The following is a 17887-nucleotide window of genomic DNA, read 5'->3' as shown; positions in this document are numbered from 1 at the left end:
CTTCTCTCCACAGGATGTAATTGACACAGCATGTGAAGTCCTGGCAGACCCTTCTCTTCCAGAGCTGTTCTGGGGAACAGTAAGTATGTCAGGGGGACTTGTGCTGTAGCATTCTCTATAGCAGTGTTTCTCACCCTTCCTAGTGCTGCGACCTTTAGAGTACAGTGCCTCATGATGGGGTGAGCCCACATGAAATTATTCCATTACTACTTCACAACTCTAATGTAGCTGCTGGTTTGAATCATAATGTGAATTCTGTGTTTTCTAATGGACTCCCGTGAAAGAGTTGTTCAACCTCCACAGAGATGATGACCCCAAGTTGAGAACTGCTTGCTCTAGAGTAAAGAGAATGATCAAACATTTCTGAGAAATTTTTAGAGTTAACATTTAACAGTCCAGGGCCCAGCTGGTCAGCACTTTCATTGTCATGTGCTTCCAACTCCCTCTGGAGATGCTGCTGTTTTCTGCAGAAGCCTTGCAGACCACTGAGAAACGCTGTTATAAGATACTTTAAGGAGCTGGAGAGATGGCTCAGCAGTTAAGAGCACGACTGCTCTTCCAGAGGTCCTGAGTTCAATTTCTAGCAACCACATGGTGGCTCACAACCATCTGTAATGGGATCTGATGCCTCTTCTGGTGGGTCTGAAGGCACCTACAGTGTGCTCACATATATAAAATTAAAAAAAATAAATCTTTTTTTAAAAAAGATATTTTAGATTGGACAGTACTGGTGTGTGCTGGCTAAGTGTCGGTGTGATTTTGGAGTAGTTCTCAACTTTAATAGAAGCGTTTAATGGAAGGAATTATACTGCTTGCCTATACAAAGGGTGTACAGGAGGAGGGCACTGGCTAGACAGGCAGTATATCATTTTTCAGTGGAATGTGAACATCTTAAATTATTAAGAAACTGTTATTTATGCCTATATAAAGGAAAACTGTATTTCTAGGTTTTCTTTTAAATGTATGAACTTTTAAAAAATATTTCTTTTAATGGACGGTGGTGGTGCACACCTTTAATCCTAGCACTTTGGAGGCAGAGGCAGGCAGATCTGAGTTTGAGGACAGCCTGGTCTACAGAGTGAGTTCCAGGACAGCCAGGGCTACACAGAGAAACTCTGACTCAAAAAAAGAAAGAAAAGAAAAAAGAAAAATACTACTTATCTTTATTTTCATTTTATGGGTATAGATAATATATCTGTGCACATGTGCATACAGCGCCCAGTGCCCATGGAAGCCAGACGAGGATGTTGGATACTGGAGTTGGGAGTTGCAGACAGTTGTGAGCTGCTGGGCGGGAGCGGGGTCCTCTGAAGCTCAGTCAGTTTTCTTCGTGCTGAGCCATCTCTGCAGCCTGTTTTTGAGCATTTCTGAGCACTTAGGAAAAGGGATGACTTTGTCCTTTCTACTTTAGGAGCCAACCTCTGGTCTTGGGATCATTCTGGACAGTGTGTGTGGGATGTTTCCCCATCTCCTTTCCCCACTTCTACAATTGCTCCGAGCCCTCGTGTCAGGGAAGTCCACTGCCAAAAAGGTGAGTGGTTTGGTCAGATTCCTAAAGCGTAGTGGGAGCGCTGGCTGAGGTGTCACTGGCACTCCTGTGTGCATCTGCATTGCCAGGGTGGAGTAGTCTGAGGGGAGTGAAAGATGCCAGTAGGCTGGTGTCCCCTCAGTTCTGTATGGGCACATTAAGATCATTCTGCTAGGTACCTGTGCTGTGAGACTAAGTGTGAAGTTGCCTGGTACCTGCTTAGAGGGGAACAGTAGACTTAAGGAACAGGTTACACTCTGAGGGTGTGCTGGTGGTTAGTGCTCCCCTGTGTCTGCAAGGCCCTGGGTTTGATTGGCATGGGTGGTAGGTGAGAGAAAGGAGAGGCAAGCAGAGAGAGCCAAGTCTGTGTGCAGAGTAAGGGGAGCTTGGTTTAGGTGTGGAATGGTGAAGCCTAACTGAGAAGAGCAGAGGGCAGTTTTAAGAAGAGCCTTCTTTAAGAAGAGTCTGGGAGGAGGTTAGTAGACGGGCACAGACAGCTTACTGGCTTAAAGAGCAAATGTAGAGCCCTTTGTATAGCCCGTGAGTGAAGCTATGACTGGGTTTCTTTCTGGGTCTTGGCAGGTGTACAGTTTCCTAGATAAAATGTCTTTCTACAATGAACTTCATAAGCACAAGCCCCATGATGTGCTCTCTCATGAAGATGGAACTCTGTGGCGGAGGCAAACGCCCAAACTCCTGTACCCTCTAGGTAAGACGTGCTCTGCATATCTCTGTTTCAAGGGAACTAGTTGGCCCTGATGCTGGCGGCATTTTGTCACAGGAAGTACCTATGAGGCCCTTCCCCGTCTTCTCACTCCCTGTTGGTTCATTGAGTGCTGAGCGTCAGGCTAGGACCGAGTGTTGTGAGAAGTGAGTGCTCCTCAACTCAGGCGTGTTGTGCTCGCTCGCTCCTCCTTCCTGGCTTCTTCGCCTTTCTTCTTTTTTCTCTTTGCTGTTTGTTTGCTCTTTGTTTTCAGAGCTTCTTTTCTTGCTAGTAGTCCACGCCGGCTCACAGCACACGATTTTCCTACTTCATTCTGAGCTTCTGCCTTTCTTTTATTAATCACTGTTTTTGCATCACTGGTTTCTCTTGCTCTGTTTATTGTTGCTGTGCTGTAACGAGGTCAGCAGGACAGGTCTGCGTCACACGATGGGTGAAGGATCTGGTGTCTCCCTTCCACAGAATCCCTCTAAGTCATACTTGACACTTCTAGACTGCATCGGGGGTCTCTTTTGCTAATCGTCCCAGTGTTTCTGTTGCTGTGATGTGCAGCGCAGCCAGAGCAGCCCGGGGAGGAAAGGGGTGTTTTCCTCTACAGCTCCATGTCATAGTTCATCATCAGAGGAAGTCAGAACAGGAGCTGAAGCAGACCATGGGGAGCACTGCTTACTACAGTGGGCCGGGACTTCAACCATTAGTCCAGAAACTGCCCCACAGACTTACCTGCAGGCCAGTCTGGAGGGGATACTTTCTCAGTTGGATTCTTGCTAATGACTCTAGCTTGTATCACGCTGACCAGGTTGGTAGCAAGCGCACTGATGCTGGACGCTATCTGAGCACCTTCTCTTGACAGTTCATGACTCTGGAGGGGTGTGTGTGTGTGTGTGTGTGTGTGTGTGTGTGTGGTGTGTGTGTGTGTGTGTGTGTGTGTGTGTGTGTGTGTGTGTGTGTGTGTGGTGTGTGTGTGTGTCTGTGTGTGTGTGGTGTGTGTGTGTGTGTGTGTGTGGTGTGTGTGTGTGTGGTGTGTGTGTGTGTGTGTGTGTGTGTGTGTGTGTGTGTGTGTGTGTGTGTGTTAGCCAGAGGCTGGCTTTGTGTTTATTCTGACTTGATGCTAACTTGATAACTTTTTACCCCTTAAACACTGCAGGTTTTGGTGATTTGCCTTTTAAACGTTTTCCCCACAGAATCTAAGCAGTATGATATAGAATCGCTCCTGGATTGTATGGTTCTTTTCAGCACTCTACAGTTTAAGCCTTCTAGAGCTACAAACCAATACATCCTAGCCAATTTTGACTAGTTTAGTAATACAAAATATCAGCACACAGAAGAAAACAAAACCTGTCTTTTGTTATACGTATAATTCAAATATCAAACTAAAAGAAAAACAGTTTTGCTGCTTTCTGTGTGTACATGTTGATATTAATGAAATATTCCTATATCGTGTTTAGTTTTAGCATTTCAAGTTTGATTTAAACCTTTGTTTTGAAGGGGTTGTTTGTTCGTGTATGTGTTTTTTGAGACAGTGTCTGTCTGCATAGCCCTAGCTATTCTGGAACTTACTCTGTAGACCAGGCTGTCCTCAAACTCAGAGATCCTACACCCTGAGTGCCAGAAATGAAAGGTTTGAGCCACAGTGCGCTGCTTGGCGAGAGTCTCTATACAAGTCCTTGTAGAAATCACAGATGGAATAATGCGCTTTCTAATGATACTGTCAGACTTCCTTTCTACAAGCACACTGGCAGCTCCACCATGTGGAGAGACTTGGGGATTGTTTGCTAAGTAATGTCAGAGTGAAAGTTAGTGAAAATCCAGTGGTGTTTCACTGGCTTCTTACACAAGTGATTGTGCAGCCCGTGAACTGATGTGTAATGTGGGTCTGGAGGGTCAGGGTGACACCAAAGCACTCCAAAGGAGGTGGGTCTCATTCGTCATCATTATGCGGCATTTGGCATCATGTTTTATAATGTGACTTAAAAGTCAGAATTAAAAGTTAATAGGCTCAAAGAAGTAGAAAATAGATAGTCCGTCTAATGTTTTGGGTTAAGATTTGAGATTGGGCTGACTGTGGTAGAGACAGAAACAGGCAGATTGCTGTGAGGATGAGACCAACCTGGTCTACACAGCAAGTTCTGGGACAGCCAGGATTAAATATTGAGACCGTGTCTCAAAAGGAAAAAGACTGGATTAGCAAGCTGCATGAAAACAATCACCATCGTAGTCTCTACCTGCATGGCAGTGGGACTTCTGTGAGCCATCGTTGACTCGGTCAACGCATGGGATTAAATGAGTGCATGGTCCAGAGTGCAGCTATGGCGAGAACAGCTTGTACAGCAATGTACAACAGGCTCAGATTTGGAAAGACTCAGCAACATTTTGCCAGCTTAGTTATTGCTTTTCAAATATTCCATGAAACTCAGTCACAATGGTGCTCCTAGGAGCTGCCTTAAAATGTTTAAAGATCAACGGGCTCTGCAAACCTTCCTGGCACAGTAGGGATGACTGATGGCTAAGCATACGTGCTGCTATTCCAGAGGACACCTCAGTACCACATAGAGAGGCTGATAAGCAGTTGTCTTGGTGACTTTTCTTGGTTGTGTCTCCTACAAGGACCAGCAGTGGGCTCCCTCTTCCTTCGCATCCTCTCCTACTGTTCTCGTTGGCATTGGGCCATTGTGAATAACACTGCGCTGAACATAGGAACTCTCAGGTCCTAGGGTTTCATTCTCAGTGAACACATCCTCGTAAAGGGATGGCAGGTGAAAAGGACTGTATGAAGTGGAAGCTTCCAAATGGCTGTTTGGGAGATAAATGAATGAGTGCTGAGTGTAGAGAGGACTGCTGCTCCATCCAAAAGAGAAGGTTTTATCGTAGAGCATGGCTTGTTGGTATTTGTATTAGTCACAAAGCACAAAGTATTTTTTTTTTGTTTTGAGACTAGTCTTACTTTGTAGCCCAAAATAGATTCCGCCTCCCAAGTAAACACTGGGATTAAATGAGAGGCAGCCCAAAGGCAGGTAGTTCTGTGAATAACACGAGAAGTTTGATGTTAAGTGTACTGAAACCAGGCTGGGTGGCACACAGTTGTAGAATTCAGCTACCTGCAAGATTTGAGGCTGGGGTTGGGGATTTAGCTCAGCGGTGAGCACTTGCCTGGCGCAAGGCCCCAGGTTCGGTCCCCCAGCTCCGAAAAAAAAGAAAAAAAAAAAAAAAAGATTTGAGGCTGAAAGATCACTTGAGCCTATGAGTTCAACACCAGCCTGAGCAGGACTGTGAGATCTTGTCTACCAGCTACCTAACTAAGACCGTTTAGTGTGTGTGCTTATACTGGAGTATGTTTACGGAGGTTAGAGGACAACATTTTGGAATTGGTTCTCTCCTTCCATCATGCGAGGTCCCAGGTGTCTGAGTTGGGTCATTATGCTTGGCAGCAAGTGTCTTTTTCTGGTGGCCCTGTTTTTTTTTGTTTTGTTTTTTTTTTTTTTTTTTTTTTTTTTTTTTTTGGTTCTTTTTTTTTTGGAGCTGGGGACCCGACCCAGGGCCTTGCGCTTCCTAGGCAAGCGCTCTACCACTGAGCTAAATCCCCAACCCCTGTTTGTTTTGTTCTTAATTTGGGGCAAGTCAGGTGTGGTGGTACACACTTTCCTTTAACCCCAGTACTTGAGAGGCAGAGGCAGGCAAGTCTTTGTGAGTTAGAGGCCAGCCTGGTCTACACAGTGACACCCTCTCTAGAGAAAAAGAAAAAACAAAAGAGAAAATTTTGGGGTCAAGATCTCAATTCCCAGGGTGGGTTTAAACTCTCTGCGTTCCTCTGCTTCAACCTTGGAAGTCTGAGATTTCTGGTGTGGTGTATGCTAGCCCTATTAGCATTTTTAACATAGAAGTTGCAGTGAGGGTTTGGGGATTTAGCTCAGCAGTAGAGCACTTGCCTAGCAAGTGCGAGGCCCTGGGTTCGGTCCCCAGCTCCGGAAAAAAAAAAAGAAGAAGTTGCAGCGAGATGTCTGCTGAGCAGTCCTGTCTGTGTGTTGGGTAGTGCTGTCTGCCAGAAGACCCTCCTCCCGGATGTGTACTAGGGTTACAGGCATTTCTCTTCCCTAGGGGGTCAGACCAACCTTCGAATTCCTCAGGGCACTGTGGGCCAAGTCATGCTGGATGATAGGGCTTACCTTGTACGCTGGGAATACTCCTACAGTAGCTGGACCCTCTTCACCTGCGAGATTGAAATGCTACTCCACGTTGTCTCCACAGCAGGTAAGGGACTCTTAGAGAGCAAGTGATAGGAAGAGTGGGTGTGCTTGCAGGAATGGAGGCAGAGACCCAACTTGAAGGTAAAATTGGAAGCCATCTAGCCTGGGGTCTGAACACGCACACAGTTATCTTTTTATAGACTGGTGTGCTGAGAGGTCACAGGCCGTCTGTCCCCACAGATGTGATCCAGCATTGCCAGCGGGTCAAGCCCATCATTGATTTGGTTCACAAGGTCATCAGCACAGACTTGTCCATAGCAGACTGCCTGCTGCCGATCACATCCCGCATCTACATGCTGCTTCAGCGGTGAGTCTGTGGTTGGGAGCTTGCAGCACTGACTGTTGCTTTCCTGGAGCCTGGCCCTGAGCTCCGTGGGAGTCTTTTAGCAGTGATTCACCAGCCAAGGGCTTTCCTGTTCCTCAGAGCAGTGTGGTGAGCACTGGAGACTCCTGTTACTTATTTCCCTGGGCTCAGTGCTTTGTTCTCTAACCAGGTTGACGACGGTGATCTCCCCTCCGGTAAACGTCATTGCTTCTTGTGTCAACTGCTTAACTGTCTTGGCTGCTCGAAATCCAGCAAAGGTGAGATGAGAAGTCTTTGTAGCGGCTAAGAGTATCTCATTTGGTGTAAACATCTGGAAGGATGTAGACACTGAATTCTTCTTTTTCCTTCTCAGGTCTGGACTGATCTTCGTCACACAGGTTTTTTGCCGTTTGTGGCCCACCCTGTCTCCAACATGACTCAGATGATTAGGTGAGCCAGGTCCTGAGTGGGTAGACCGTACTTACTCCTTGCAACGAATTGTTCCTGGTCATGTCCAGTCTGCCTTTATTCATTTTAAAGAGCCTTCTGTCTTCACGGGCCTGAGGGTCATTGGGGATAAGATGAAGAAGGGGCACAGCCCTGCTCTCCTCCGGGTACACTGGTGTTTCACAGGGTTTTATTTTGTTTTCCAGATAGGGTTTCACTGTGTAGCCCTGGCTGGCCTGGAACTTGCTATGTGGACCAGGCTAGCCTTGAATTCATAGAGATCTGCCTGCTTCTATCTTCTGAGTACTGGCTGGTTCACAATTTTTAACCTTTTTTTTTTTTTTTTTTTAGGAGCTGGGGACCCGAACCCAGTGCCTTCGTTTCCCTAGGCAAGCGCTCTACCACTGAGCTAAATCCCGACCCCAATTTTTTAACCTTTTGAGATAGAATGGGACTTTTCTCATGTAGCTGCAGCTACGTTTTTGGGCTTTTACCTTCCAGCTGAGAGCGCAGGGGTGTTAGACCCTGAGATGTGGTGTCCTGGTGTCAGACAGTCAGTGTGCGTCTCCTCAGTCTGAGGTACGTGAGCTAGGCCAGTTACTGAAACACAGGCTCCGTCTCACTGCCTCAGCCTACTCTGCTTCCATGACAGGTGTTTCCTCTTGGCTCATTTGAGTTCCACTCTAAACCTCTTGGACTTACACCTCGGTAAAGCATAACGGTACATTTCATTCCCTGGCTATAGAACTGCCTGCGTTTGGTTATTTCCCTTTGAGGAGGTGTTTGTGCTGAACCCGTCTAGCAGTAACAGGAGTGCCGTGTAGTCGGTTTCTTCAAACCTTGACCATTGCTCATGCTGTTATCCCTCTGCCTCTGTCTGTCCCTAGTGCGGAGGGGATGAACGCTGGAGGGTATGGCAGCCTTCTGATGAACAGTGAGCAACCCCAGGGCGAGTATGGGGTCACCGTTGCCTTTCTGCGCCTGGTCACCACTCTAGTCAAGGTACCATCTGATGTGATAATTCTGGAACAGCTCCCCTGTTACCTGCTACTGTCATCACCTTATGCGGGGCATCTGTTCTGAGCCATGGCTTCTGGGTGTTGAGAGTGGCCAGTGTGTTCCTTGGTGCCTGCTTAATGGTAGGAGCTTGTTTAGTCGTCAGAAGGTTTGCAGTGAGAGTTGAGAACTCTGTGGCTCCTGCGGTGCCTGTTAAGCTATGAAACCATCATCCATGTGCACTTTATGCCCAGCCCCAGCATGTGGCTGCATGTACCCTCCATGGTCTGGTTTCAGTGCTTACCCCATAGGAGGCACCTGCTGCTCAGTCTTCTCAGCTCCTCCTTAAGCAGATTGTAGCCAGGAGCTGATAATGGCTCAGGACTCTGAAAAACTAGAGTATAGTTAGAACAAGAATTGGGAATTGGAGAGAAGTAGGGGGACACTTGAAATTCATTACTGACTACTTGAATTTCTTTGACCTTGGGCAGTTCTGAATTTCTGAGAGCATCTGTGACATGGGAATGTATTCAGTCATTCCCTGACTGATGGGGTTCAGAGGCTCACACGTGAAAAGAGCTCTGCAGCCAGCCTGGGGTCCCAAGACTAATCGAAGCTTCTTAGGAGCCCAACACAAAAAGAGCAGGTTTACGGTCTGTGTGGGCTGTAGAGTAAGGTCAGGCCTGGAGACTGTAGTTCTTTCTTAGAGACCGGGGTTTAATATAACCATTACTACACACACAGCACTCAGCACCTTGCACATATCCTTCCTGTAGAAATAAGTGAAGGCTTAGAGAGAAATCATTGAGTCAAAGTGGGAGTCGGTTTAAGATAGAGAAATTGGAATTAATCAGCACTGTCTTAATAGAGAGAGCTTGGGGTATCAGTGCTCTCCTCCCACGCCCCATGGTAGTAGAACGTCAAGTATGGGTGACAGTCATTGTCGGTAAGCAGCTTTCTCTGTTGTTGGCAGTCCTGTGTCTGGTGAGTAGGGAACGTCTGTCCTGTCAGATTAAGTTTCCTTGTGCTCTTCCATGTCAGCACCTTTGGTGACATTGTCACCTCACCTTCTTGGCTGTTTTCTTTGTTCACCACATGGTTCAGTTGAAGTAGGAATTTCTGATGTCTGCTTCTATTCTTGGTTAAAGTGTTCCTGGTTCTCCTTTGGACCTGTCTATGCTTTTGAGGTTAAATCTTGAGTAATAAAGGATGCCTCCTTACGTGGCCGAGGCCCTCACAGCACGCTCTCCCTCCCATAGGGACAGCTCGGTAGTACCCAGAGCCAAGGCCTGGTGCCCTGCGTGATGTTCGTGTTGAAGGAGGTGCTTCCCAGCTATCACAAATGGCGCTACAGCTCTCACGGCGTGCGGGAGCTCATAGGTAAGGACAGCACACACCCCAGAACGTCTGCTCCCTGGAGGCCTTCCCCTCTCTTCTTTGAGGCAGGTCATTAACACATCATCACATGTCTTTTCTGGAGTCTAGGTTGCCTGATTCTGGAGCTGATTCATGCAATACTGAACCTGTGCCAAGAGACAGAGCTGCATAGCAGGTGATGGGGGATGGTGGGGCTCAGCAGGGGAAACACTATACTGGTTGTTTCTACCCAACATGTCAACTTTGTTGAATCCTGTCTTAACTAGAATATTTACTGTTGTGCTAAAACACCATGTCTGAAACAGCTTAGTGAGGAAAAGGTCTACTACATTCCAGTCTGTCACTGAGGAGAGTCAGGGTGGGAACCCGGAGGCAGGAGCTGAAGAAACACTGCTTACTGGCTTGCTTGGCTTTCTTTCCTGTATACCCCAGTGCCACCTGCCCTGGGTGATACCACCCACAACAGGCCGGGCCCTCCTACACTAAGAAATAACCCATGGGCCAATGGCGGGGCAGTGTTTCTCAGTTGAAGTTCCCTCTTCCCAAAGGACTAACCTTTGTCAAGTTGACAAAAATTAACTAACACGGACCCAAATCTCATTCATCTCTGCTTACGGTTCCTGGCCATTGGCTCAGTGTCCTTCTTCCTTCTGGACAGAAAAGGACAGATGAAGGCGCATGTCTATACACATCAGTTGTTAGGGTAGTTATGAAAGATGCTGCCTGTCTGTCAGAAAGGTTGTGCAGTGCAGTGTGCCACCGCCTCAGAGGTGCCTCTTAGCGAGTCACTGCAGGTTCTAGACCGTTCTACTTTATGCACTCGCTGCTCTGAACCTTATCTGTATATTCGTTGTTTTAACATTTCTATATATTGCATGAATGGGTTAATCCTGGATTATTTAAGCAACTTTTCGTCCATTAGTGTTCAGAGTACCTTCCTTTCAGGCAGTTGGCAGGGCACCTGGGGCAGTGCTCTAGTCTCTGCTTAAGAGCTCCTAGTGACTGAGACCCCTCTTTTCCAGCCACACGCCCAGCCTGCCTTCCCTCTGCATCTGCAGCCTGGCTTATACCGAGGCTGGACAGACTGTCATCAGCATCATGGGAATTGGTGTGGACACCATAGACATGGTGATGGCTGCTCAGCCCCGCAGGTAGGGCCTCCTCTGTGCCTGCCTCGATGACCTTCAGACCCATCTTAGCCTAACCTGTAGTCGCTTTGTTTGTTTCCTCATCTTCTTCTCATTCCCTTTTCTCCCTCCAACTCCTTCCACACCCTCCCCTGTACACCTTCAAATTGATGTGTTGTTAAACACACAAATGCCTACACACATAACCTGCCCAGTGTGTGCTCATAAATACAGTCAGCTTCGTACATTTGGTGTTGCCTATACATCTATGATTTCAGGGCTGAGCCATTTGTGTTAGATAATAAACTGGCGGCTGATCTCTGGGAAAGACTAGTTCTCCTGCTGTCTGCCTTCCTTCCTTACCTGCAGTCCTTTGTTTAAGCTGGCCCAGTTGAGCTTCCCTGTCTTTAGCAAGTCTATTGGTATAGTAATCCCTTCAGGGCTTGTGGAGGCCGCCATGCTGATGGGGTACCCTGGGGGGTGTTTCCTTTCTCTTTTTGTAAAGACAATCTCATAATAGCTTTCCTGGTCCTTGCAGTTTTGTTTTGTTTTGTTTTAATAACTTTGTGGCAAGATGGTGGTGGCAGGCCTTTAATCCCAGAATTTAGGAAACAGGTAGGTGAGTCTCTGAGTTTGAAGCCAGCCTGGTCCAGAGCAGCCATGGCTACACAGAGAAACCCTGTCTCCAAACACGAAAACAAAAACTGTGGTATTTCCTAGCTAGTGGCTGCTGCATAGCCTCTTCCCTCTCCTAGTCTGAATGGGGCTCCTACTGCAGTCTGGCTCGTGAGAGCACACCCTGACTGAGACCGTCTTATCGGAACTAACTGTGATCTCCATTTGGCACCTAGTGATGGGCCAGAAGGTCAGGGCCAGGGCCAACTGCTGATCAAGACAGTGAAGCTGGCGTTCTCTGTCACCAACAATGTTATTCGGCTGAAGCCTCCTTCTAATGTGGTGTCCCCCCTGGAACAGGCTCTCACACAGCATGGTATGTGTTTCTCTTCCTTGGGCACATGTCTGCCCATAAAGGTGTATTTAATGCCCTATGCTTGCACATCAGAAATGATTTCAGCTCGTTTCTCTAGACTTGGTAACAAGGGGACCCCTTCCTATTTTATTCTGAACTCCTTCTAATGACAGTGATACTTAAGGAGGGAGACTGGGGTCATATTTCCTTGATTCAAATTTAGGTGTTGCTCAGCTGTGTGAGAACCTCAGGCATATTTAAGGTTGGTCTCAGATTTCTCATCCAGAATGATGTAGAAGTATATGGCTCTGACCCTAGTGTCCATGGGAGACTGAGGCAGGGGGATAAACTCAGCCAGGGCTGCCTAACACATAGAGTGACTACAGTGTGAGACGTTTCTTACCTGCAGGGTGCGGGTAATGGTTCTCGCTGTCCCGACACGGTGATGACAAAAGTGCAGAGAGCTGACAGCCGATTGACTGTGTGCAGAGGACATAGGGCCTGGCTCATGCCCGCATGAGCAGAGCCAGGGCCACCTGCTGGTCAAGACAGCAAAGCTGGAGTTCTCTGTCACCAGTCCATGATAAGCCAGTCTGTATGGCAAGATCTCTCAAAACACAGACAACCCTGAAAATACAAGCACAAAAGCCCTTCAAAGCCCATGGCTCACATCACAGCGAGGCTTTTATATCATGTCAGAATCACTTATGACTTGTTTTTTTCATTTGCTATGCCAGGGTCTGAACCCAGGGCCTTGTGCGTGTTAGCAGGTGCTCTAGTACTAAGTCACCTCTCTGGCACCAGTTATGGCCAGGCTGGCCTTAGATTGATTGTACAGCCAAGGATGCCCTGGGACTCCTTTTTTCTCCTGTGTTTCAATTTGTTACATATGTCATGTTTGTGTTCATCATGTCTGGGTGTCAGCTCTTTCTTTCCATTATGAGGGTTCTGGGAGTTGAACTATGGTCATCAGGTTTAGCAGCAAGCACCTTAACCCACTGTGCCTTCTCAGTGACCCCTGCCCTTCGGCTTTTAGTCCTCCTTTCTTTACCTCCAAAGTGCTGAGATTACAGGAGTGCACTGTGTCCAGCCAGAGGGTTTTATGTTTTCTGAATGTGTGTATATGGGTGTGTGTGTGTGTGTGTGTGTGTGTGTGTGTGTGTGTGTGTGTGTGTGTGTGAGAGTGGCGTGTGTGTGTGTGTGTGTGGGTGAGCATGTGTGTGTGGGGGTGTGTGTGTGGGGAATGTGTGTGTGTGGGGTGAGCATGTGTGGGGTGTGGGGTGTGTGTGTGTGTGTGTGTGTGAGAGAGAGAGAGAGAGTGTGTGTGTGAGAGAGAGAGAGAGAGAGAGAGAGAGAGAGAGAGAGAGAGTGTGTGGAGAGAGAGAAAGAGAGAGAGAGAGAGAGAGTGTGTGTGTGTGTGTGTGTGTGTGTGTGTGTGTGTGTGTGTGTATGCGCAGGTGGAGGTCAGACTGTGGGACTTGGCTCTCTCCCACCACCATGTGGGTTTAGAGGATTGACTCAGCCTTTACCACTGGACAGTCTCACCGTCTTCCTGCTGACGGGTTCTTTTACTTTTTTTTTTTAATTTCAGTACAGTGTCTTTTATAACCTATTTATTAAACATTGCTTTTAAAACATATCTTTGCATTAATGCAATGTATTGACCTGTTTATCCCCACATCCTGGTTATCTTTTTGCTGCTGAGAACAGGACTGAGCTGGCCACCTGAGCTTAGTCTGCCCAGTGGATGGTGTTTGGGAAGAACTGTAATGGGTTCCTGGCTCTCTGTTTGCTTTCCTTTAGGTGCCCACGGGAACAACCTTATTGCTGTCCTAGCCAAGTACATCTACCACAGACATGACCCAGCTTTGCCACGCCTGGCCATCCAGCTGCTGAAACGTTTGGCCACGGTAGGCTCCAGGTCTCTAGCTAGAGTTGGGAGGCATGAGCTTCCCTGCTGCTCTCCAGCGCTTGCCCACTGAGTGTCATTTCCTACTCCTGTGTATGTGTTTGCATGGGGTGTGCCCCAAGTCTAGAGATGTGGGATCCCCAAACTAGAGGTCCAGGAGGTTGTGAGCTGCCTGACGCACCTGCTAGGGGTCAGACGCACTTGTCTGTAAGAGCAGCGCTGCTCTCATCGCTGAGTCGGCTCTCCATGGCAATTTTCCTTCTTAGACTTACTGATTTTATGTGTGTGTGTCTGCGTGTGTATGTAAGTACACACACTACCTGTGTGCCTGTGCCCAGAGAATTGGGGACAAGGAATTGGATCCCATGGAACTGCAGTTACAGATGGTATAAGCTACCGTGTGGGTGCTGGGAACCAACTCTGACTTCTATACAAGAGCAGGTTGGGGTTTTGAGACAGTCTCACATCCATGCTAGCCTGAAACCCATAGAGATCTGTCCGCCTCTGCCTCCTGACTCTGGAATCAAAGGTGTGCGCCACCATGTCTGGCTGAGAGCAAGTATTAACAAACACTGGGCCGTCTCTCCAGCCCCTGCACCTTTTACTCTTAACATCAAATTTTATATCCTTCCATCAGTCTAAAAGAAAGGTATCTCCTCATTTTTTACTTAATTCAGACTTGAGAAACATTTAGCGTGTGCGTCTGCATGCACATGGGTTCCAAAGGCAGGTCAGCAGTGGGTGTCTTCCTTGGTCGTGCCGTAAGACGGTCGCATTGAGTCTGGGGCTTGTCAGTTGGCTGCACTGGCTCATCAGCACCCACAGTCCTCTGGCTTCTGCCTCTGCAGTACTAGGATTACCGGTCCATCTAGCCCAGCTCTTACACGGTGCTAAGGATCGGGACTCGTCTTCATGCTTGTACGGCAAGCACCTCACTGGTGTCTCTCCAGCACTTACTGCCTTCTTCGTCTCTTTCTTCTGTAAATTCTTTCGGACCTAGAACCTCAAACCTGTGTGTCCTGGTCTCCAGGTAGCCCCAATGTCAGTGTATGCTTGCCTGGGCAGTGACGCAGCTGCCATCCGTGATGCCTTCCTGACCCGCCTTCAGAGCAAGATCGAGGACATGCGCATCAAGGTCATGATCCTGGAGTTCCTTACAGTGGCTGTGGAGACCCAGCCAGGCCTCATCGAGCTGTTTCTGAATCTGGAGGTGAAGGACGGCAGCAGTGGCTCCAAGGTCAGCCTGCACTTTGTTGAAGCTGGGTGAGGGCTTTTTGGCAGCACTATCCTGGAACTTGAATGCCCCCTGTCCTGCTGTAGGAATTCAGCCTTGGCGTGTGGAGTTGTCTCCATGTGGTGCTGGAGCTGATCGACTCCCAGCAGCAGGATCGATACTGGTGCCCACCTCTGCTGCACCGTGCAGCCATCGCCTTCCTTCACGCCCTGTGGCAGGACCGTAGGGACAGTGCCATGCTCGTCCTCAGAACCAAGTATGTCCCCTTGGGTGCTAGCTGATGCATGAGCCTGCCTGATCTTGTCTATAAAATGAAATAGGTTTCTTGTGAGTTCACCAGATTATGCATGGAATACTTACTTAGCACACAGTTCAGTACCAGGGTCTCTTAGATGTCTTTTTCTTTCTTTTATTCTTTTTATTCATTTATTTGTTTTTTGGGGGACAGGGTCACAACTGTGTAGGATTGGGTGACATGGAGCATGCTATGTAGACCTGCGGCTCTCTGCTTCCCACTTGCAGAGATTAAAGGTTTTGATCACCACACCTGGCTAGGGTTTTTGTGTTTTGCTTTTTTAAAGTTATTTTTATTTTATATTCATTGGTGTTTTACCTGTATGTACGTCTGTGTGTGAGCATCAGATCCCCTGGAACTGGAGTTACAAACAGATGTGAAGTAACATGTGGGTGCTGGGGAATTGAACTCAGGCCCTCTGGAAGAGCAGTCCATGCTCTTAACCGCTGAGCCATCTCTCCAGCTCTTGTTTTCATTTTTTAAATAGTTAAAAAACAAAGGGTAGTTTTGTGGTTGTTTCGTTTTGTTTTTTAGGTTTTTCTGTGGGTTGTAAGCACATGTCACACAGCTAAGTGTGGACATAGGACAACATGTCTGTCTTCTATGGTGTGGGTCCTGGGAACTGAACTCAGATCATCAGTGTTGGCGGTTGTCTCTTGCACTCTTATTTTATTCTCTCCCTTTTTTGTTGTTTGGTTGGCTGGTTGGTTGGTTGGTTGGTTTGGTTTTGGGTTTTTTGAGGTGGTTTCTCTGTGTAGCCCTGGCTGTCCTGGAACTCACTCTGTAGAGTGGGCTGGCCTCTGCCTCTTCCTCTCACGTGCTGGGATTAAAGACTTGTGCAGCTACTGCCTGGCTCCCAATTGCACTTGTTAAGTGGAAGATGCAGTTTTATTTATGGACTTTTTATGTTTACATAAGAATAATTGATTTATGAGAAACATTTTAGGTTTGGGATATTAAAGCATGAAAAAATACCAGCATGGGGGACCAGAGGCATCTCAACACATGTTTTTATCCTAGACCCAGGTTTTGGGAGAATTTAACGAGTCCGCTGTTTGGAACTCTCTCTCCTCCTTCAGAGACATCTGAGGTGAGCTCTGTGGAGGGCAGGGCAGAGGCATTGAGGAAAGGACCCTGCCTCAGGTTACAGCAGCCCCATCTGCAGAGCAGTGCTTGCCTCCTGTCCTCTGGGAAACAGACGGACATGACTGCTCTATTGCTCTAGCAACTCCACACTGGATACGGCGCCCTGTCCAGTGGCCTCTGCCTTTCGCTTTCCAGGAAGCAAAGTTTAATGTTTTCTGAGCGTTAGGCCCTTGCTGGCAGCAGGGTGGGTGTGGAGGTTTTGTTCCATGTGATTGGTGTGTTTTCTCTCCCTCCACAGCCCAGCATCCTGGAAACCTGTGCCCTCATCATGAAGATAATATGTTTGGAGATCTACTATGTGGTTAAGTGAGTCCTTACCCCTTCTGGGGGGTGTTGTTGTTGTTGTTATTTAGTACTGGGACTCAAACTCTGGGTATTTTCATGCTGAGCAAGTGCTTCAAGAATGAGCCATGTCTCTAGCCCCCTCCCATGGGGTTTTAACCAAAGATGGGGGTGGGAGATGGTGGGGACCTATCACAGAATGCATGGTCGGTAAGCAGGGCACACAAGAGGATGGTCAGGCCCATTTATGGAGGGTCAGTGTCCTGACCAGGGCACTGGTGGCATTTATGCTGTCAGAAGAGTTGTGCAGTAGGTTTTGGGTTGCTGGGATTTGATGGAGTTGGAGGCTTTTCTGAAAAGGCCTCAGTTTCGCTCGTTCCTTGGGACCTGACCCTAGAGCTGGCTGCCATGTGCCCATCTCAGCTCCATGCACTTCTGAACCCTGACTCTGGTTTGTATGTTGTATAGGGGTTCATTGGACCAGTCATTAAAAGATACACTCAAGAAGTTTTCCAGCGAGAAACGCTTTGCCTACTGGTCGGGGTATGTCAAGTCTCTGGCAGTTTACATGGCTGAGACAGAGGGCAGCAGCTGCACGTCCTTGCTAGAGTATCAGATGCTGGTGTCCGCCTGGAGGACGCTTCTCATCGTTGCTACCAGTCACGTAAGCCTCCCGGCCTCCTGGCTCTGCTTCAGTGGGAAGCGGTGATGCTGAGCTGCCTAGCTCGGGCAGCTCCTAGGATAGCAAACCTGACACTGTACGCCAAGAGATGAGGACGGGCAGGCTTGGGGACAGGACACAGAAGCAGTTCCAAACCCGTCAGATAGCCTGAAGGATAGGTCTAGGGAGCACCTCTGCCCCTGGGGCTGGGCCTTCTGGATGCTGTAGGTGTCTGATTCATCTGAGGCTGCAGCTGCGGTAGGCCCAGATCTCTTAAGAGTGCTGTGTTTTTCCGTTGGTTCTAGGAAAAGGACGAAGGCCATTGCCTCTTCACTGTATAGTGAGTCTTAAAATTTTTTACTTATTATTAGTGTATGCACATGTGTGGAGGTCGGAAACAGATTTGGGGGTCAGTCCCACCTTTATATGAACCCCGGCCATCAGGCTTGTGCAGCAAGTGCCTTCCTTACCAGTGAGCATAGAGAGAAAGCTGGTGTTTGGGAAGAGTTTGCACCATTCTTGGCATCTTTCGGTTTGGCACTGTTTGTTTTGCTATAGCATGTGGTGTTGAACTGTTCTTCCTCAGGGCATCTGGACCTTATCTTACTTAATTACAATTGGACCTTGGCATGGGTCTCCTCATTCC

The 17887-nt window shown here is 47.9% G+C and overlaps 1 protein-coding gene across 1 annotated transcript in view; it reads left to right on the top strand.

The window, feature by feature from the left end:
* The window catches only part of Nup188 (nucleoporin 188), a 56747-nt gene that overhangs the window by 29617 nt on the left and 9243 nt on the right, over positions 1-17887 (top strand). The window contains exons 13-30 of the mRNA XM_032902870.1: positions 14-79; positions 1412-1531; positions 2111-2237; positions 6345-6497; positions 6674-6800; positions 6988-7075; positions 7171-7247; positions 8132-8246; positions 9500-9620; positions 9726-9792; positions 10640-10768; positions 11596-11735; positions 13518-13624; positions 14654-14860; positions 14944-15113; positions 16173-16242; positions 16537-16604; positions 17049-17244. Coding sequence (XP_032758761.1) covers positions 14-79; positions 1412-1531; positions 2111-2237; positions 6345-6497; positions 6674-6800; positions 6988-7075; positions 7171-7247; positions 8132-8246; positions 9500-9620; positions 9726-9792; positions 10640-10768; positions 11596-11735; positions 13518-13624; positions 14654-14860; positions 14944-15113; positions 16173-16242; positions 16537-16604; positions 17049-17244 — 2148 coding nt within the window. The remainder of the gene's footprint in view (positions 1-13; positions 80-1411; positions 1532-2110; positions 2238-6344; positions 6498-6673; positions 6801-6987; positions 7076-7170; positions 7248-8131; positions 8247-9499; positions 9621-9725; positions 9793-10639; positions 10769-11595; positions 11736-13517; positions 13625-14653; positions 14861-14943; positions 15114-16172; positions 16243-16536; positions 16605-17048; positions 17245-17887) is intronic.

Source organism: Rattus rattus, chromosome 5 (genome assembly GCF_011064425.1).
Source record: "Rattus rattus isolate New Zealand chromosome 5, Rrattus_CSIRO_v1, whole genome shotgun sequence".
NCBI lineage: Eukaryota > Metazoa > Chordata > Mammalia > Rodentia > Muridae > Rattus > Rattus rattus.
Note: the sequence above shows the minus strand (reverse complement) of the source record. Positions and strands in the feature narration are given on the sequence as shown.